Genomic DNA, 21,481 nt, shown 5'->3' with positions numbered 1-21,481 from the left:
ACCAAGAGACCGACTGAAGACTCAAGGTTGGGTGTTTGCCCTTACGGAACGAGAAGCTAAGGCATCCACCTTTGTGATTCGAGGTATGCTTTATGTCTGTAACATGGAAGCTAAAGTGTTGATTGACCCTGGATCAACACACTCTTTTGTTGCACCTCTCTTTGCATGCCACATAAATGTTAGACTTGCACTTCTTGATTGGACAATGGTTGTAGGTACACCTATGAGGGAATCCATGGAGACTGATATTGATTATAAACACTATGAGGCTTTGCTTGAAGGGTGTGTTCTACCTATAGTATTAATAAATATCCAAGATTTTGATGTGATTTTGGGTATAGATTGGTTGTCTTCTCACTATGTGACAGTGAATTGTTATGACAAAACTGTAACTCTTAGATGACCTAATAAGCTTGAATTGAATTTTTTTGGCATTAAGGATGTTTCCCTTATACATTTTATCTCGGCTCTTTAGGTTTCTCGTCCGTTGGCCAAATAATGTGTAGGATATCTGGCTTACATAGTGGAGAATTGGGATGCCCGGTCAAAGTTAGATGAGATACCTGTAGTAATGGAGTATTCAAAAGTTTTTTTTAAGGAGTTAACCACTCTGCCTCCAGTCAAGGAGATAGAATTTGAAATAGAGGTGGTTTCTGGCATTGCTCCCATTTCTAAAGCCCCTTATAGGATGGCCCTAGCCGAATTGAAAGAACTAAAGGAGCAATTGCAAGAGTTGTTGCAGAAGGGATTCGTTCGACCTAGTGTGTCACCATGGGGTGCACCGATTTCAAGGGGCTAGAATTGACGACCTCTTTGAGCACCTACAAGGGGCTCAAGTAGTTTAAAAAATTGACCTTTGGTCAGGCTATTATCAATTGCGGGTGAAAGAAGAGGATATTCCTATGACCACATTTAGGACCCAATATGGACGTTATGAGTTCTTAGTTATGCTGTTCGGGTTATCTAATACCCCGACAGCCTTTATGAGTGTTTAGGCGCTTCTTGGATGATTTTGTGGTGGTTTTTATAGATGACATCTTGGTATATTCAAGGAATCTGGAAGAGCATGAGTAGCACTTGAGGATGGTCCTCCAGACAGGCATGTTATTTCTAAGGATGGGGTCGCAGTTGACCCTTGTAAAATTGAAGCCATCTTGATGCTTTGTTGAAGGGTTCTCAAAGATAGTGCTTCCCTTGACTCTCTTAACTCAGAAAGAGGTAAAGTTTGAATGGTCAGATAATTGTAAAACAAGCTTTCAAGCACTAAAGAAGAGACTGACCACGGCCCCAATATTGACCTTTCCCGAAGGGAACGAAGACTTTGTGGTCTATACTGACGCTTCCCATAAAGGACTAGGATGTGTATTGATGCAGCGAGGAAAGGTTATAAAGCTTATGCCTCCAGATAATTGAAGTCGTATGAGCAAAATTACCCAACCCATGACTTGGAACTTGCGGTTGTGGTGTTTGCCTTAAAGATCTGGAGACATTACCTATATGGGGTCCAGTTTAAGATATTTACAGATCATAAAAGCCTCAAGTATTTGTTCTCTCAGAAAGAGTTAACTATGAGATAAAAAGATGGATGGATCTACTGAATGACTATGATTGTACCATCAATTATCAACCGAGCAAGACTAATGTGGTGGCCGACGCTTTAAGTCGAAAGCCCTTAGCGTCAGTAGCATTCCTGATGACTCGAGATATGAAACTGATAAAAGATCCAGTGGAGTGGCACCCAACTCTACCCCTTACTGTTGAGGAAGGGATAATTGTTGGTATGAGGGTGGAGCCCCAGCTCTTTCAATAGATTCGTAAAGCACAGAAAGAGGATCACCAACTCATGAAGATTCTTGAAGAAATAAAGCTGGGAAGAAAAGAAGATTTCTCTGATAATGGGGACAATCTGTTAAGATTTAAAGATCGGGTTTGTGTCCTGAATTTGAGGACGTGAAGCGGGTTATTCTAGAAGAAGCACACCATTCGTGTTATATTGTGCACCCTGGTAGTACTAAGATGTATTAAGACTTGAAGAAACATTTATGGTGGAATGATATGAAAAAGGAAGTAGCACAGTTTGTTTCCAAGTACTTAACATGTCAGCAAGTGAAGGCTGGACATCAAAAACCCGTCGAACTATTGTAACCCATGCCCATGCCGGAGTGGAAGTGGGAGCACAATACCATGAATTTTGTCTTTGGTTCATCTAAGACGAATACTGGATATGATATTATTTGGGTCATAGTAGACCGATTGACGAAAGTAGGTCATTTCTTACCGGTCCGCCTATCTTATACTTTGGACAAATTGGCCCAACTATACATTAAACAAATTATAAGATTATATGGAGTTCTTGTTAGTATCGTGTCCAACAGGGACACTAGATTTCCTTCAAGATTTTGGGATAGTTTACAATCAGCTTTGGGGACAAGACTTACTTTTAGCACTGCTTTTCACCCCCAGACTGATGAGCAATCAAAAAGAACTATTCAGACTATAGAAGACATGTTGAGAGCTTGTGTTACTGATTTTAAAGGAAGCTAGGAGGATCATCTTCCTTTGATAGAATTTGCTTATAATAACAATTTCCAAGCCAGTATTCATATGGTACCTTTTGAAGCCTTTATGGAAGAAGGTGTCGATCACCTATCTGTTGGGATGGGGTCAGTGAAAGAAGGATGTTAGGGCCTGAAATTGTTTAACTAACTTCATAAAAGATTGCCTTGATTTGGGAGAGACTCAAAACTGCTCAGAATTGGCAAAAGAGTTACGCCGACAATCGAAGAAGAAGCCTTGAGTTTGAGGTAAGTGATCAGGTTTTCTTGAAGGTATCGCCAACCAAGGGTATTATGAGATTCAACAAGAAGGAAAAATTGAGCCCACCCTTTGTCGTACCATTTGAAATTTTGGAAAGAGTAGGAAGTATGGCTTATCAGCTTGCCCTACCACCTGAGTTAGCAAATATCCATGATGTGTTTCATGTGTCATTGTCGAGGACGTATCAGCCAGATTCGTCCCATGTTTTAAAGTATGAGCCATTGACAATCAAGAAAGACCTGACTTATATTGAACAGCCGATTGAGATTCTAGACGGGAGAGTGCAAGTTTTGGGTAAAAAAAAATCCCCCTTGGTTCGTGTTATAAGGCAATACCATTCAAAGAAAGAATCAACATGGGAACGAGAAGATAGGATCCGAAATATGTACCTCCAGTTGTTTAATTAATCAAGACACGATTTTGGGGATAAAATCTTTTCAAGGGAGGGATGATGTAACAACCCAAATTTTTTTAGCATGATGAAGTTGTTGGCGTACAAAGATAGGAGGAAGAGAGCGCGCGGCAATCAGGAGCGAAGGAAGAGAGTGCACGACGATAGGAGAAGAAGGCGCGTGGCGATAGGAGGGAACGAAGCGAGAGCGCAGCGATGGAAGAAGAGAAGGCACGTGGCAATAAGAAGAGAAGGAAGAGTGCACGCTGCGATAGGGGAAGAAGGTGCACGACGATAGGAGGGAAGCGCATGGCGATGGGAGAAGAGAAGGCACACGGCGAAAAGGAGAGAAGGAAGAGAGCGCACGGGGATAGGGGAAAAAGGTGCACGGTGATAGGAGGGAAGGAAGCGAGCTCGCGACGATGGGCGAAGAGAAGGTGCACGGCGATAAGGAGAGAAAGAAGAGAGCGCGTGGAGATAGGGGAAGAAGGCACGCGATGATAGGAGGGAAAGAAGCGAGCACGCAGCGATGGGAAAAGAGAAGGCACGCGGCGATAAGGAGAGAAGGAAGAAAGCGTGTGGCAATAAGGGAAGAAGGCGCGCGACGATAGGGGAAGAAGGCACGCGATGATGGGAGAAAAGAGAGCGTGCGACGATAAGGAAAGAAGGAAAAGAGCGGATGGCATTAGGGGAAGAAGGCCCGCGGCAATAGAAGGGACAGCACGTGGCGATAAGGAGAAAAGGAATAGAGTGTGCGGCGATAGGGGATGAAGGTGCGCGGCAATAGGAGAAGAGAGAGCGTGCGGCGAAGTGGAAGAAGAGAAGGTCATGCATGAAGCAAGCCGGCCACCTGTTGGCTGCTACCTTATGCGCCAAATGTCAACCTTCCTTCCATGCAAAGGCCACTTGGTGAGCATAGAAAGCCACATCCCACCTTTGGAGTACAGAACCACTCTTTCTCTCTCTCTGAACCTCACGTTTTGAAGCTCAAGCTTAGCCCTCGGCGTTTCCGATGCGCCCAACGGCGCTGATATAAAGGTGCAAAATCGACGCCCACGATTGGATCCCGTGGCGATTGCCAAAAATATGGTTTAAAATTGGGTACGGACATCGGGCAGGGTACTGACATCTCTCTCATCGAGCACGATTGGCAGAGCTTTCTCCCTCTTCACGGAAAAAAGGGTTGAAGCTCTTCTCTGTGTTCTCTCTCTCTTTGCTGAAAAAGGGTTTCTCTCTCATCGGGCACGATTGGAAGAGTTTTCTCTCTCTTCGCTGAAAAAAGGGTTGAAGCTCTTCTCTGTGGTCTCTCTCTCCGTTGAAAAAATGGTTTCTCAACTAAAACGGTTCCCCCCTCTTCCCTCTGCTTCAATTCAACAAGATATGCCTACGCTCTCTCTCTCTCTCTCTCTCTCTCTCGGGTTTTTCTTTTTACTTCTCCATCCCTCCCTCTGGTTTTCAAAATTCCCAAAGCCCAGCAAAACCCCCAATCCCGACATCGTGTAGTTTTTTTCCCAAATTCCTGGCCAAATATAGGTTTAAACCCAAATTTCATCTTCGTTTTTTGTCCAAATTTCTGATTTTTAATAGCATTTTCCCCAAATTTCGCTTTTGTTTTTTTGCCCAGATTTTCTGCAATACTGAGCAAAACCCCAAACCCCAAGGAAGCTCAGATTTTTGTGCACGTTTATACAGATTTTTTGCCCATATTTAGTTTTCATTTCTTGCCCAGATTTTCTGTAGTACTGAGAAAACTTCTGCCCAAATGTTGTTTTCATCTTCGTTTTTTGCCCAAATTTCTGTCCAGATTTTTTGTAGCATTTTGCCCAAATTTTTATTACGTTTTTTTTCCAGATTTTCTGTGATACTGAGCAAAACACCCCTGTGTATATATGGAAGCATTTTTTATACTCATAATTAAGGGCCTACATGGTTCTTGAGTATTTGGCCTGGTAAAATTCCTGATTAAAACCCACAATTGTTTTCGGACATTTTATGTGCCGAACAAACCCTAGATTTCAGCTAAAGCCAACAATTTTTTGGCAAATGATTAATTTTTTCTGAAATATATTTTGTATTTCCCTATCATAGACAGAGGATTAATGTTTTCTTTTTGAGGAATTATCATAGACACAGGATTAATTGTTTATTGTTTGCAGATATTTGGTCGAATATAGCACCATATGATTTGGAATTTTGATTTGATTATGTGATATATTGAAGATATCCATAGTGATGCATTTACACTCCTAGTATTATGTTTGGAGCTTGAAATGAGTGGAGTGAATGTTTCTTGCCTAGATTTTTTATAGCCATTTCATTTCCTTTTTTCCTTTTTTTGGCAAACATATGATTTTTGACCCTGTGTATATATGACAGCATGACTTACGCTCATATTTAAGGGCCTACATGGTTCTTGATTATTTGACCTGCTGAAATTCCAAGGGTAACTGATGCCTATATATTATGTTTGGAGCTTGAAATGAGTGGAGTCAATGTTTCTTGCCCTGATTTTTTTATAGCAATTTCATTTCGTTTTTTTGGCAAACATATGGTTTTAACCCTGTGTATATATGGTAGCATGACTTACACTTATATTTAAGGGCCTACATGGTTCTTGATTATTTGACCTGCTGAAATTCCAAGGGTAACTGATGCCTATGTATTATGTTTGGAGCTTGAAATGAGTGGAATCAATGTTTCTTGCCCAGATTTTTTTATAGCAATTTCATTTCGTTTTTTTTGGCAAACATATGGTTTTTGACCCTGTGTATATTTGGTAGCATGACTTACACTCATATTTAAGGGCGTACATGGTTCTTGATTATTTGACCTATTAAAATTCCAAGCGTAATTGATGTTTATAGATTATGTTTGGAGCTTGAAATGAGTGGAGTCAATGTTTCTTGCCCTGATTTTTTTATAGCAATTTCATTTTGTTTTTTGGAAACATATGGTTTTTAACCCTGTGTATATATGGTAGAATGACTTACACTCATATTTACATGGTTCTTGATTATTTGGCTTGCTGAAATTCCAAGGGTAATTGATGCCTATGTATTATGTTTGGAGCTTGAAATGAGTAGAGTTAATGTTTCTTGCCCAGATTTTTTTATAGCAATTTCATTTCGTTTTTTTGGCAAACATATGGTTTTTGACCCTGTGTATATATGGTAGAATGACATACACTCATATTTAAGGGCCTACATGGTTCTTGATTATTTGACCTGCTGAAATTCTAAGGATAATTGATGCCTATATGTTATGTTTGGAGCTTGTAATGCCCATTTAAGTGGTAGGCTTTGGAGTACTGTTGAATTTTCATCACTATCCTTCTGTGTTCTTTTTATTTTTTATTGTTGCAGTTGGTTTTATGTGAAGAATGTTATTTGCATGTTTGGTTTATGTAGATGATAGGCAGAGTTTCATGAAACTTAGTATTTTTGGTGTTTGTTGTCACATGAACCAGCACAAGCACCATTCAATAGCTTCCAATTCAGACTTCCATATGAAATTTTTTCATGTTGAAATTTTTTTCCACTTTGTTCCAAAAAGTTTTCTTAGGAACTGATGAAGCATGTTGAAATTTTTTTGACACTTTGTTTCAAAAAGTTTTTTTGGGAAGTAGTTTTGAATAATTGAGGTAGGTATTGCCTGAGGTAGGTGTCGTTCCTCTATTGTACACCTTTTTTTATCTGAAAATTGTGACATTTTTGTAGATGGACTATGATTAAATTGTGATATACACTCATTTTATCTAGTCTTGGTATCCTTATTAACCGTAGGCTTTATGGAGATATATAAAGCCCTATGTCAATCTTTACTATTAGAATGCATGCAGAAATATTTTTTCTTTTAAATTTTTGTTTTTGCTGGTTTTGTATACTATCTTTTATTATCTCTCAGATTTCGTTATATTGATTTCGAGATTGAGTTTCCTTTTTAAGATAAGTGTATGAATCCCTGTCATGCTTTGCTTTTTGTTATTTGGTGTTTCCTTTGCTCTCTGATAAGGTATAGTTTGCATATGTTTACTTCAATGGCTGATGCAATTCATGGATGTGATATAGTGATAATAGGGCATTTGAGTGCATCTAATCATTTTAATTGAATGGATCTCGACAACCAATTCCCTCCATGGTTTTGTAAACGCAAACCAGGATGTGGTCGAATGCGCGTGTTTCTTTCAAAGACGTACGATAACTACAATAGGCATTTCTATAAATACTCTAACTGGAAGGTATGTAATATTCTTTCATTAAGATTATGTAAAGACTGTTCCATTGTAAGCATATATTTAACATACATTTATCCTATTATGTTAACCATTAGAAAGAGACTAGATGTGGCTATCTAGAGTGGTGTAATGAAATTTTAGGTGAAGAAAAAAAACATGTGGTTAAAAGGGTCGTGTCTCAGAGGCTAGATGATTGTGCTGTCGATAGAGTAGATGCTTCTCTAACTGAAAAAGAGATGCGCAAATCTGTTGTTATGGTCCCTGAGAAAGATAACGTTAAAATTTTTTTTCTCATGTGTAATTTTATTAATGACATTGATGTTTTCCTTCATTTTCTTTGTAAAAGGAATAAAGAAATGGGTATATGTTTTATAGTATCTATATATTTATAATTGCATACACTTATTATTCTCTATCTTTTATGGATCAACAATTTTCATTTTAATATATTTGTATATTAATATAATTCAATAATCTCTCTCTCTCTCTTTCTCTCACTCAAACATCAAATTTTATTTAGTGTTTTGAATGGTGAAAGCTGAATTAGTAGGTGTTAATTGTTTGTGGTTTTGGTGTTTGAATGGTAAAAGCTGAATGATTAGGTGTTAATTTTTTGAGTGTTAATTTGCAACCCCATTCTTTTCAAATCAAATATTTTCTTTATTCTTTCATTTTCAAATTCTATTTTCTTTGGCTTGAACTACATATGAATCGTGGCTGCTCTTTTGCCTAGGTTTTCACTGACGAATTGTGCTTTTATAAGGGAGTAACTGATTGAATCTCCACTCGGATCAACTGACTTTACAGTCAAATGATTCAAATGATGAAGTATGTTAAGTTTTTCATAGGGTAATAAAAAATTTATGGCATGGTTATCTTCACTGGAATATTGGTGTTCCAACAAACCAATTACTCGAATCCCTGTTTACTTTTACTCATTAGTTGGTTTACATCACGACCATTTCACAATTTTACCCATTAAATTACACTTTGATAAAAGAGAACACTATAATTTATTCCAAATTACATAGAAATTGATCATTTGATAAATGGTCTTGATGTGTGCCAACTAATGAGTGAAAGTAGTGGATGGCAACTAGACCGATCTGACTAGTGAATTAGAAAGTCTAATTAGTTTTGACTACACCGGTTTTTTTACCCTCGCTGATTGAATGATCCAGTTTGTTCATGATGATATTACTTAGAAACTGTGATTATCACTTCTTGGGAATTTAATCTAGCAAAAAATGCTTTCTGAAGGTACCTTTATTGGTTATATAGGGTCCAGGCTCTTTGGCACTTGATAAGGGGTCTCCAAAGCAAGGACACTCTAGATCTTGTGAACAAGTACTTTTCAATACCTATTTAAAGGCATGCTGCAATGCTGCCAAATGGGTAGCAAGATTCTCATTCCAAAAGTATTTCAACGCATACACACACAAATGATCTTATTGAAAAAAAACAAGATCATAGGTAGATGCCAATTCAAACAATCTAAATAATTATAAATCTAAATAATTACATACATATACCAAAAAGTGCACGTCCAATTTGTACCACTGAAATAACATGCCAAAATATGGTCAACACTACTCAGGAAAGCATCCAAATTTCCCAAAAATAAACAAACAACAATGGCAGTCCAATGCAGAAATTCCTACATACAAAAAACATATATATTTCGAAAGGGTATAAAAAGTAAATAAAAATAAATGAACTTTTAAGGATCCTTTAAGGCCATCCTTCCACCTGGCAAATTCATCAGCTGAGGTCCTTCAATTATTTCAACGCATCCATTGACCTTCTTTGTGTAGTTTGCTTCGAATTTCGGCTTGCTAAGCTTCCCAATAGGCTGTCTTGCGAATCCTTGAACTTTTCACAAATGCAAGCCACTTTCTTGTTGTCCAAAGCATTGTAGTTTTTCTCTCTTATAACAAGATTCATGAAATTCTCAGGTGTAGAACTCATTAGAAGGTTCACCAAGTAATAAATAGTTTTAATGTATACCAACTGCTTCCCCATTAAACTTATGAAACCGTCGTGCTTAAGAAATCCAAATGCAAAGAGCTCCATATCAAGAACCACCAAGAAGACATTCAAGAGAGAGAGAGAGATTATCCATATGAAGAGTTTAAAGAGAGAGAGAGAGATTATCCGTATAAAGACATTAAAGAGAGAATCTGTTCCACATGGACTAGTAGCAAGAACTACTAGAAATCCTCAGTAGGGAAAGCAAGTAAGAAAAAGACATACGCATTCTAGAATTCATCCCCATCCATATATGAAAAATAAGTACAAACATGCAACAACAAAATCTTTAGCATACAACACATTGTATAGAGAGAGAAGGAATTAAAGCATGTGCAGCTTTGCTTTCACTTTCTCCGACACAGAACTACATAAAGACGCGGACAAATTAACATAACTTGCACAGATCATGAAAAAAAAAAGAAGTTGCTAGGATCATGAAAAAGATATTGTTTAAAAGAATACCTCCAAGGAATTCATATCTTCTCGATTTATGAACAGCTGATGTTAAGATGACAAAAGCATATCCTAATTCAAACTTTAAATCAACCAGGCTGCAAGTCAAATTCAATGTTTAAATATATTTTGATGGATACTAATCCCATTAGATGGTTCTTTAAAAAAACAAAATCAAATAGACATACGACGTGTTAACACAACAAACCCAACACTTTACTAGTTACCACTCCTATATGGATGGATTTGATGTGAGTGACTCTTACCATCAACTCACTTCTTATGGATCCAAAGTATACGATGTGTTTTGTTTGTAAGAAGAAGATAAATTCATATGTTAGCAATTAAATTGAAGCTAATACAAGTGTCAATCAAATACATCAACAATAATGAGGATAAAACAATTGCAAATAAAAATAATGTAAAGGTATGCAGTTGACTCCAAAAAAATGAAATGAAATTGTTATGAAAAAATCTGGGTAAGAAACATTGACTCCACTCATTTCAAGCTCCAAACATACTACATAAGCATCAGTTACTCTTGAAATTCAGCAGGCCAAATAATCAAGAATCATGTAGGCCCTTATATATGAGTATAAGTCATGCTACTATATATACACAGGGTTAAAAACCATATGTTTGCCAAAAAAAGGAAATGAAATTGCTATACAAAAATCAGGATAAGAAACATTGACTCCACTCATTTCAAGCTCCAAACATAATATATAGGCATAAATTACTCTTGGAATTTCATAAGGTCAAAAAATCAAGAACCATGTAGGCACTTAAATATGAGTGTAAGTCATGCTACCATATATACACAGGGTCAAAAATCATATGTTTGCCAAAAAAAAAAGAAATAAAATTGCTATAAAAAAATCAGGACAAGAAACATTGACTCCACTCATTTCAAGCTCCAAACGTAATACTAGGACGGTAAATGCATCACTATGGATATCTTCAATATATCACATAACCAAATAATAATTCCAACTCATATATATCACATAACCAAATAATAATTCCAAATCATAAGGTGCTATATTTGACCAAATATCTGCGAACAATAAACAATTAATCACGTGTCTATGATAATTCCTCAAAAAGAAAATATTAATCCTCTGTCTATGATCGGGAAATACAAAACATATTTCAGAAAAATTAATCATCTGCCCAAAAATTGTTGGCTTTAGTTGAAATCTAGGGTTTGTTCGGCACATAAAATGTCCGAAAACAGTTGTGGGTTTTAATCAGGAATTTCAGCAGGCCAAATACTCAAGAACCATGTAGGCCCTTAAAAAATGCTTCCATACATACACAGGGGTGTTTTGCTCAGTATTACAGAAATTCTGGACAAAAAACGTAAAAAAAATTTGGGCAAAATGCTACAAAAAATCGGGCCAGAAATTTGGGCAAAAAACGAAGATGAAAACAAAATTTGGGCAGAAGTTCACTCAGTACTACAGAAAATCTGGGTAAGAAATGAAAACAAAATATGGGCAAAAAATCTGTATAAACGTGTACAAAAATCTGAGCTTCCTTGGGGATTTGGGGGTTTTGCTCAGTATTGCAGAAAATCTGGGTTAAAAAACGAAAACGAAATTTGGGGAAAATGCTATTAAAAATCAGAAATTTGGCCAAAAAACGAAGATGAAATTTGGGTTTAAACCTATATTTGGCCAGCAATTTGGGAAAAAAACTACACGATTTAGGGATTGGGGGTTTTACTGGGCTTTGGGGATTTTGAAAACCAGAGGGAGGGCTGGAAAAGTAAAAAGAAAAACCCGAGAGAGAGAGAGAGCGTAGGCATACCTCGTTGAGTTGAAGCTAAGGGAAGAGGGAGCACCGTTTTAGTAGAGAAACCCTTTTTTCATTGGAGAGAGAAACCACAGAGAAGAGCTTCAACCCTTTTTTCAGCGAAGAAAGAGAGAACACAGAGAAGAGGTTCAATCCTTTTTCAGCGAAGAGAGAGAAAACTCTTCCAATCGTGCCCGATGAGAACTCTCTTCCAATCGTGCCGATGAGAGAGAAACCCTTTTCCAGCGAAGAGAGAGAGAACACAGAGAAGAGCTTCAACCCTTTTTTCAGCGAAGAAAGAGAACATAGAGAAAGCTTCAACCCTTTGTTTAGCGAAGAGAGAGAAAGCTCTTCCAATCGTCGTGTTCGATCAGAGAGATGTCAGTACCCTGCCCGATGTCAGTACCCAATTTTAAACCAAATTTTCGACAATTGCCGCGGGATCCAATCGTGGGTGTCGATTTTGCCCCTTTAAATCAGCGTCGTTGGGCGCATTTGAAACGCATAAGCGAAACGGCTAATACCATACTTTATATAATATATATATATATATATATATATATATATATATATATATTCCACCAGCTGATATTAACATAAGAATTAGTTGTATATCAAAATATTTTAGAAATATTTTCGAGGTATTTTGATCAATTTATTTTTTACAAATTATTTTTTTTATATTTTTATTAGATTTTAATATTTTTTAAGAATACATATCTAAAATTTCAAATTATTTGGTTATGTAAAAAAAACTTAAAATTTAAATACAAAATGAAATCGTGACCATCAGATCGCCCTGGATTCAATCTAGACTATTCAGCTCATATAAATGCATATGTTCATATGAGCTAGTGAGCTAATCCCACCATTTTCCAGTAGAGAATAAATGACTGCATAGTCTTTACAAAAAAATTAAATAAATGAACGGTTTGTAATTATGGGAAAAGTTTATATAGAGCCGAAGCTCTAAACAATCAAACTTGAGCCTATCTCAAAAATTTCACTAGAAAAGATTGTTTTGATGCGAAAATATCTTCAAATTGATCATCTCGACATCAAGATGCATGGACATGAGAAAAAAATCAATGGCAAGTTTTGAAAATAGTGCATTTTGTAACGTATTTTTGGATCGTCAATTTTCAACTTTTTATAGATATGTCAATCTACACTATTTTTGAAGCTATAAACTTTATAAATAGATATGAAAATATATTTTAAGGCTATCACAAAGATTTCTAATAGTGAAACCTCATTTCTCAACATTACTTGAAAGTAGGCTCTAATTTTATTGATTAGAACCTAGGCTCTATACAAACCACACCCCTGTAACTATTTAAGTATTCAAAATGCCTTTCATTTAAAGGAAAGAGTTTATATAATGATGCAACCTTATAATGTAGAACTACGGATGCACTTCAAAAATCCATTGAAAAAGGTTGTTTTAATGTTAAAAACCCTTTGATCATCTCGACATGGAGATGTATGACCATGAAAAATAAAAAGATTTTAAATCTCAGAAATAGTGCATTTTACAACATATTATCTACACCATCCATTTTCAAGATTTTCATGTGTTTATAGATCTATTTGATTTTAACTATTTTTTAAATTTAAAATTTTATAATTAGATATAAAAATAGATTTTGAGATAATCCTAAGAACATTTTACATCAAAAGTATATACCATAATAAAATTTGAAGGTGCACTTGACCTCTACAGCAACTGTACCCTTATTTAAAAGGGAAAGGTTTCTATGTTTCCCGGCAACAGAGAAGTTCTATCCTCCCCCTTATCCAACCATTCATTCTAAATGGAGGACTAAGATTACCTCAATCACAATGTCACGTCTCTACACCATTTTTTTTTTAATGTTTTTTCTATAAATTGTTTTGACACCGAAGTTTGGATGTCCATTCTTCTATTAAACTTGCACTAGTGAAAAATATAAAAGAAATATTTTCAATAAAATATAATGACCAAAATACCTTTGAAATCTTCAAGAGGTATTTTGGTCATTATATTTTATTGAAAATTTATTTTTAATATTTTTTATAGGTGCACCCCAGTGAGAATATGGTACGTACCAAATTTCATATTCATGCAATTTTTATAAAAAAACTAAAAATAAAATACTTCAAAATATCGAATCTAAGATCAAACGCAGAGTGACTCTATTGATCAAAATTGGACGGCTGGATGGTAAAGGGAGGATAAAACTTATATGCTGCAGGGGAGCATAAAAAAGCTTGCCCAATTTAAAATACCATGCGCAAATGGACATGGACAACGGAACTAGGGAGTGTAGATTTCCAAACAAAAAGTTTAGAAATTTGCTATTGAGGAAAAACCAAAATGGATATATTTACAATAAACCAAAATGGATATAAAGCCATAAGAGTGTGTTATTGAAAAGCGATATTATTAGAAAAATTTATAAATAAAAGTTTGAATGGGAAAAAACATGATTGCATTAGATGGAAATGTGGTAAATAAATATGTCAGTTTTCTACTTACAAAATTATTATAATAAATAGAATAGATATGATATGCAAGTTTATTGTTAAGTTATATGTTTCATACACGATGGATGATCGCACATAATAAATTTTATTCAAAATTAACGGGAACAAAAGAAATTGTTGTTGAAATTTATGTCTTCTCCGCACCAAAAAAATACTATTGACACTCATTCTCACAATAAACATTTTATTGTTAGGGACTAAATTATGTTGTTCTTCAAAACCAAAACATTATAAACAAGTTTTTTTTTTGACACCATGGAAATACATGAAAACAGAGACCATAAGGGCAAAGAGTTTAGACTTTAGACCCATTTCAAAACTACCACTTCCTCCCTCATCATCTCTAGAGAGAGAGAAAAGCACCATGAACCAATGGGCAGCAACACAACCAAAATATAATCAACAGACATTCAAACAGGAAAAGACAGGTCAATATTTTATTTATTTTTGCATGATAATATAAATTAATAATGTATTATTTCCATTGTTCTTGAAAACCCAAATAACATTATTTATAATGATTTTTAATGGATTTTTTAATATTTTTAAGTCTAGATCTGACGAAATGTCCATTCTGGATTGTCAATCCGACCTAATTTTTTGGATGGATGATCCGGGTCACCGATCATTTTTTTAAATCTTTGGTTTATATAAGATTGCAATCTTAAAATGTAGAATAAAGATGCACCTCAAATATTTATTTGAAAAAGTTGTTTTGATGTTGGAAAATCTCCTAACCGATCCTATTGATATCTAGATGTTAAGGATATGCAAAAAAACAAAAAAATGGCACTTCTAAGTTTCAAAAATATTGTATCTTGATTCTTGCGACACATATTATCTGGATCATTTATTTTCAATATTTTTATGTGATTTTAGATTTGCTTGTTTTAAACTATTTTTGAAGTTCAAACTTTATAACTAAAACTGAAAATAGATTATCAGGCCATCCATAAAATTTTTGACACCATAATTACATCACATGATAAAATTTGGAGGTACGCCTTACGTTACGGGTGCAAATCCTAAATATAGTAACATGAAAAATAAAAGATCGTTTGAATAACGTAGTATGAGAAGATATGTGCGTAAATTGGGATGGACACTTAGCGGGATTTTTTAATTGTATGCATAATAATGGTTTACCATGTGAGCTGCAAATCATGGAGTCCAAAGTCAACAAAGAAAAACTGAAGGGACTTGGTTATTTCTTTTAATTTGAAATTTTAGGATACATCTAACTAGATCATTTATTAGAAAAATTAAATGGTTTCATTGTAAGTTTGGGATGACATTTCTTTAGGTACATAGATAGAAAATAGCTAAATTTTTTTTTGTTTGAGATTGATTGGCCTAAGTGTAATCTTGGAATGCCATTTTTTTTAGGTACATAAAGGGCAAGAGTTATTTATTTATTTATTTTGTTGAGGTTGGTCGTTAGAGATTTCATGCTTAAAATTTGGGATCTATTTCTTAGTAAAAAAAATTTCTTGAGAGAGTGTATAGAAGGTACTCCCGGAAACCTTTTGAGAGAGCTGCAAATCATGGAGTCTCAAATAGATGTTTGGAACCTCTAAAGCTCTTTCTTTCTCATCTGGTTATTAGGTTAAAACAAAAAAAGACAATAAGGCATCTAGTCAAGTTGAACTTCATCGGACAAGGATGACGACCTAGAGGCCTTGATGCTTCAATCCATGATATGGAAAATTTGATTAAAGAGAGGGTTTTTAAGACAGAAGATAAGAAGAATAAGCGACTTACAAAGAGAGAGATTGCCATTTACAAAGAGAGAGATTGATGAAGAGTGGGCGGATCAGCACCCCTTTAACAAAGAGGGAGATGGCCTGAGGAATTTCGTAGAGAGTTTTTTAAGAGAGAAAAAAAAGAAAAGGAATGAGCCCTCCTAGGGGGAGTAGGAGAGAGAAAAGAAGAAAAAGGGAAACGGATTTGGGAGAGAGGAGAGAAAAAGCTTAGAGTTTTTTAAAGCCATTTCAGTGTGTATGCCGTGATGCTTTTAAAGCTATTTTGGTAAAAAAAAAATAAAAATAAATAAATAAATATATATATATATATATATATAGGTTTTTTTTTTTTAATAAGCTGAAAATATTTATAATAAGGTTGTGGTTTGTGATAGAGCCTAGGCTCTAAACAATCAAATTAGAGTCTATCTTTAATAGTATCGAAAAATGTGGTTTCAACGTTGAAAATCTTTGTGATAGCCTTAAAATATGTTTTTATTTTTATTTATAAAGTTATAGTGTAGATCGGCAAATCTATGAAAACTTGAAAATTGCTGGTCAAAACATGCATTATAAAATACATTATTTCTAAAACTTAAAATTAATTTTTTTTTCATATCCATACATATTGATGTCGAGATAATCAATTTGAAGATTTTTGAACATCAAAATGATTTCGTTTAACGAAATTATTGAGGTAGATTGTTTAGCCTCGGCTCTATATGAACTTTTTTTCCTGATAATTTTCTTATCTTTTAAAACTATCACAAAGATTTCTACTATTGAAATCACATTTATGCGCACTATTTGAAGGTGCGCTGTACTTCAACAGTTATCATTCACTTGCGAAGGAGGGATGGTGGTCAAAATAAAGCGGGGGACACGGTTCGAAGCAGACCATACGGACGGAGCTGACCATGCCCTCGACGGAGCGACCACGCACACACGCACCAAGGCATAAAAAATGCTGATTATTATTATCAGCGAATATAAAGGCAAAGGGGAGTGAGGCGGATTAAATGAGGAGTTGAAGTCCGGAAGGAAAGGGGTAGAGAGAGAGAGAGAGAGCGGAGGAGAGGAAAGGGGAGGAAGGAAGAAGAGAAAGGGAGGCGCGGCTGCCGGCGTTGCCGGGGATTTTACTTTTGTTTATTTGTTTGTTGGGCGGCCTTAAACCACGTAAGGAGAGAGAGATTAGTAGTTTAAGGGGGAGAGAAGAGAGAGAGGAGGGTTTCAGTTGTTTGTATGGGGCAGGTTTCCTCGTCCTCCTCTTCCTGCTCCATACCTCCTGCATCTGCAACCACTGGAGAGAGAGATCTGGATGAGGGTCGGCGTTGCCCCACAGATCTGATATCGGAGCTGCCCGATGAGTGCCTCGCCTGCATATTTCAGAGCCTGGGCCCCGGTGACCGCAAGCGATGCTCCCTGGTCTGTAAGCGGTGGCTCCGTGTAGAGGGCCAGAGTCGGCAGCGGCTCTCCCTTGATGCCACCTCCCACCTGCTCACCGCGATTCCGTCCCTCTTTGTGCGTTTTGACCGCGTCTCGAAGCTGGCACTCAAGTGTGATCGCCGAATGCTCAGCATCAACGATGAGGCTCTTGCCCTCGTGGCTGTCCACTGCCCGTCCCTAACCAAACTCAAGCTCAAGGCCTGCCGTGAGCTCACAGATGCTGGCATCGAGGCATTCGCCAAGCACTGTCCCGCCCTCCGCAAGCTGTCTTGTGCCTCCTGCACCTTCGGGGCGCGTGGCATGAATTCTGTCCTCCGCTACTGCCCTGCCCTAGAGGAGCTATCCATCAAACGCCTTCGAGGCCTTGCTGATGGCACTGCCCAGCCCATTGGCCCACCCCCCGGCTGCTCCACCTCACTGCGCACGATTTGCCTCAAGGAGCTCTACAACGGGCAGTGCTTTTCCCCGCTCATTGCTGCATCCAAATCCCTCCGCAACCTCCGTCTTTACCGCTGCTCGGGCGATTGGGACCGCCTCCTTGAGGCCATCGCCGCCCAGGTCCAGGGGCTTGTTGAAGTGCACCTTGAGCGCCTCCAGGTCAGTGATCGGGGCTTGCTGGCACTCGCCGGATGCGCAGATCTTGAGGTCCTGCACCTTGTGAAGACCCCCGAATGCACCAATGCTGGGCTGGCCGCTGTGGCTGACTGCTGCAGGATGCTGCGCAAGCTGCACATCGATGGGTGGAAAACTAACCGAATCGGGGACGATGGCCTGGTGGCAGTGGCACGCAAGTGCAAGAACCTGCAGGAGCTGGTGCTGATTGGGGTGAATCCCACTTCTGCCAGCCTGAGTCTCCTTGCCACCAACTGCCTTGGCCTCGAGCGGCTGGCCCTGTGTGGCAGTGAGACCATTGGGGATGTAGAGCTCAGCTGCATTGCGGCCAAGTGCGCATCCCTTCGCAAGCTCTGTATCAAGGGCTGCCCAGTCTCGGATCAGGGTATGGAGGCCCTGGCAGCAGGCTGCCCCAATCTTGTGAAGGTGAAGGTGAAAAAGTGTAGGGGGGTGACCTCTGAGGGGGCAGAGTGGCTGAGGGCGAGCAGGGGGTCACTTGCTGTGAACCTTGACACTCATGATCCCCCTGATGCTAGCACCAGTGATTGTGTCCCCGAGCACTTGGATCGCTCAGTGGCTGCTACTACTGCCCTCAACTCTCATGCTCCTCTCGATGCCCCTGTCACTACCAGCAGTGGTAGATCTGCTCTTTCCAAGGCACGACTCGTTCTGCATGCCGGCAAAAGTTTTATGGCTTGCACTTTCATGAAGTGGTCCATTTCCCGTAGCTCACAATGAATTCTGGTATTAAAATTGGGGTTCGCTTCTTCATTGTATCTCATTCACAACTGGTATCAGTTACATTGTTTTCTAAACTTTGTTGTGGTGAAGTTTAAACCAGTTCAGGGTCTTAAGTTTCATTTCTTTTGAAAGAGATCATTCTTGTCATGCTTAAATTCAAAACAGAACAGAATTTTCTTTTCTGTGGCTGTTGAGCTTTGCATATTTATGTATGTATGTATGTGTATTGTCCTACTGGTAGTAGTTTTTCCTTTGAAAGATGGACGTTTGAATGATATGTTCCCATTGTCATTGACGAGGTGTGATCATTGTGGGTGTTTCTGGGACTCGAATAAATTTTTGACCTGATTTTTATGTGTGTGAGGATGATTGGATTTGTGGATTGCTATATTAAAACTCACTCTGGCATGCGCTGAATTTTTGTTTAGGAGCTGTTAGGGTTCTTCCATTTTATCAAATCAAGAAAGGCTCCATTTCAGCGATGAGATGTAACTCCTGTAAAATGCATGGGTATATCAATTTTAATTTGGTTTATGGACTGTTGAAGTGAATTTACCAATATCTTTGAAGGTCTAGATTTGATTTCTGAAATCTGAAAATTTTCTTGGGTTCACTTTGCAGCAGCAGCAGCAAAGCTTAACTAAGATGGGTTGAATTCAGAATTGTTATCGTAGATGCGTATGCTACATGGTTCTCATCCATCAGGGGCTATTAATAGCAGTGTTGGTTCTCATCCATCAGGGACTATTAATAGCAGTGTTGGTTGACAACGTATCCCGGTGCTGTGAGATGATTGTGTTGTGGCTATCAAGGAGGATGAATCAAAGTAGATGGTTCCATTTCTTTCGGATGCTTGCTCCTGCAGAGCCGTGGGGTTTCAAAGCGGCTGAAAGAGAATCAAGGATTACTCATAAGAGTGATTAATGTGTAACATGTTTTCTCTTTGAGAGGTTAGCTGCCAATGCTTCATGCAGGGGTCGTTTCCATTACCTACCGGAATCTCACACCTGATCAGGGACTACAACTAGCAGTGTTGGTTGATGACAAATAGATTGCGTCCTGGTGCCGTGAGCTGATCATGGTTGGCTATGGGGGAGGATGAATCAAATTAGATGGTTCTATTTCTTTTTGATGCTTGCTGTTGTGGAGGCATGGGGTTTCAAAAAAATTGAAAGAGAATCAATGATTCCTCGTGGAGTGATGAATGTGTAAAGTCTCCATGTTTTCTCTCCAAGAGATTAGTCTCAATGCTTCACTTGGACTTTCCATTACCTACCGGAATCTCACAGGGACTACTACTAGCAGTGTTGGTTGACTACAAATATTACATCCTGTTGCTGTGAGATGTTTATGCTTTGGCTATTGAGGCCGACGAATCAACTTAGATGGTTCTATGTTCTCTCAGATACCTGCTCCTGTGGAAAAATAGGTTTCAAAAAGATTGAAGAGAATTAAGGATTCCTCATAGCATGACTAATGTGTAAATTCTCCGATGTTTTCCCTGTAACTGGTTAGCTGCCAATGCTTCATGCAGGGAAAGGGCTGTTTCTATTCCCTCACCTCATCTGGGTTGAGGACAACAGTAAGTGACATCTTCAGGTATTGATACAGTAGTGCACCATCTTCTTTTGTTTTGATTAATCTTTTTTTTTCATCTCTAAGGTGGAGAACTGAACCAAAGAATTTGCCTTTCTTCGTCATCAATCATGTACCATCTTCTTTTGTTTTGATTAATCTGTTTTTTTCATCTTTAAGGCGGAGAACTGAACCAAAAATTGGCCTTTCTTCATCAATCAAATCACTTTTTACGAGCCAGGATTCTATTTTCCCTTAGTGTACCATCTTCTGTATGATCTGCCTGATTAAACAGGCAGACTCGGGCAGGGACACGCTAGGGTCTCAATTCGATTCACCTGCCCCGATTGCTGAAATTTTAACGAAATTTTAACTAGAGAATTTAAAAAAAATTACGTTTCTTACAAGGGTAAACTTGGGAGATTTAGTGCCTTTCAACGAGAAGGTTCCCGATCTATCCCAACTCGGGTGAGTCCTGCCGTGATTCTTTTAAAGACACTGCCGTGCCTTAATTGATGGTAGGTATTTGCCTGACTCCCCAAAACTCATTTTGAAATCAAATGCTGTTGAAACCTAAAGGTTTGGGTTACTTGAATATCTTTAAAGTAAGGAAAAAAGTAGTCTATAACACCACTTATTTTTTACACTGGTTATAATCACTATATCATTAGATCTGAAATGTGTGATACACCTTTGGTTGTCGGATTTCACGTTTGATAGTTTCAACTAATTGTGATCTTTTTGTACGATAAATGAATGATCTTATAGCATACAATCTATGTTCATGATTTGAGTCATTTAATATCTTATCCATATTTTTAATCAGATTTCAAATATTCTATCAAATAACACATTCAAATGGTTAATTTTGAAAATTTGTGGGCTTGGCTAGAAAAAATGTGCTTTTATTGCATGGTCTATATTTTGGTCTAGGGTATCAAAACTTTGCTGGTTTGACTAAGAACCAGGGGATTGGGCGAGTAGTTTAATGTATATATATATATATATATATATATATATATATATATATATATATATATATAGAAAATGCTTCTGTGTGTTAATGGGTTCACAAGGAAAAATGAGCCCAATGGCTCAAATTGAATCTGGGCTAAT

At 37.5% G+C, this 21,481-nt stretch overlaps 1 protein-coding gene and 1 long non-coding RNA gene across 4 annotated transcripts; one reads left to right on the top strand and one right to left on the bottom strand.

The window, feature by feature from the left end:
- Positions 1-8,918: 8,918 nt before the first annotated feature.
- Positions 8,919-12,236, bottom strand: LOC110008504 (uncharacterized). Of its 2 annotated transcripts, none has more exons than XR_002283419.2 (2): positions 10,193-12,236; positions 8,919-10,024 (listed from the first exon to the last, which is right to left on the bottom strand). It is a non-coding gene; the product is annotated as an uncharacterized LOC110008504 (long non-coding RNA). The 2 variants fall into 2 exon arrangements; XR_016048279.1 differs by having other exon boundaries at positions 11,739-12,236.
- Positions 12,237-17,012: 4,776 nt separating this feature from the next.
- Positions 17,013-20,544, top strand: LOC18448489 (F-box protein At1g47056). Of its 2 annotated transcripts, none has more exons than XM_020676185.2 (2): positions 17,013-18,793; positions 19,415-20,544. In XM_020676185.2, exon 1 carries the CDS (start codon positions 17,234-17,236, stop codon positions 18,785-18,787), a length of 1,554 nt encoding a protein of 517 aa, XP_020531844.1. In that variant the 5' UTR covers positions 17,013-17,233; the 3' UTR covers positions 18,788-18,793; positions 19,415-20,544. The 2 variants fall into 2 exon arrangements, with proteins under 2 accessions (XP_020531844.1, XP_006858612.1); XM_006858550.4 differs by having other exon boundaries at positions 19,412-20,544.
- Positions 20,545-21,481: the final 937 nt, after the last annotated feature.

Source organism: Amborella trichopoda, chromosome 13, assembly GCF_054954075.1.
Source record: "Amborella trichopoda isolate Santa Cruz 75 chromosome 13, AtrichopodaSantaCruz75HAP2 v2.0, whole genome shotgun sequence".
In the NCBI taxonomy this organism is placed as follows: domain Eukaryota; kingdom Viridiplantae; phylum Streptophyta; class Magnoliopsida; order Amborellales; family Amborellaceae; genus Amborella; species Amborella trichopoda.
Note: the sequence above shows the minus strand (reverse complement) of the source record. Positions and strands in the feature narration are given on the sequence as shown.

Bases quoted from the DNA above. Each gene is read 5' to 3' on its own strand.
- LOC18448489 (XM_020676185.2), top strand. From the start codon at position 17,234: ATGGGGCAGGTTTCCTCGTCCTCCTCTTCCTGCTCCATACCTCCTGCA.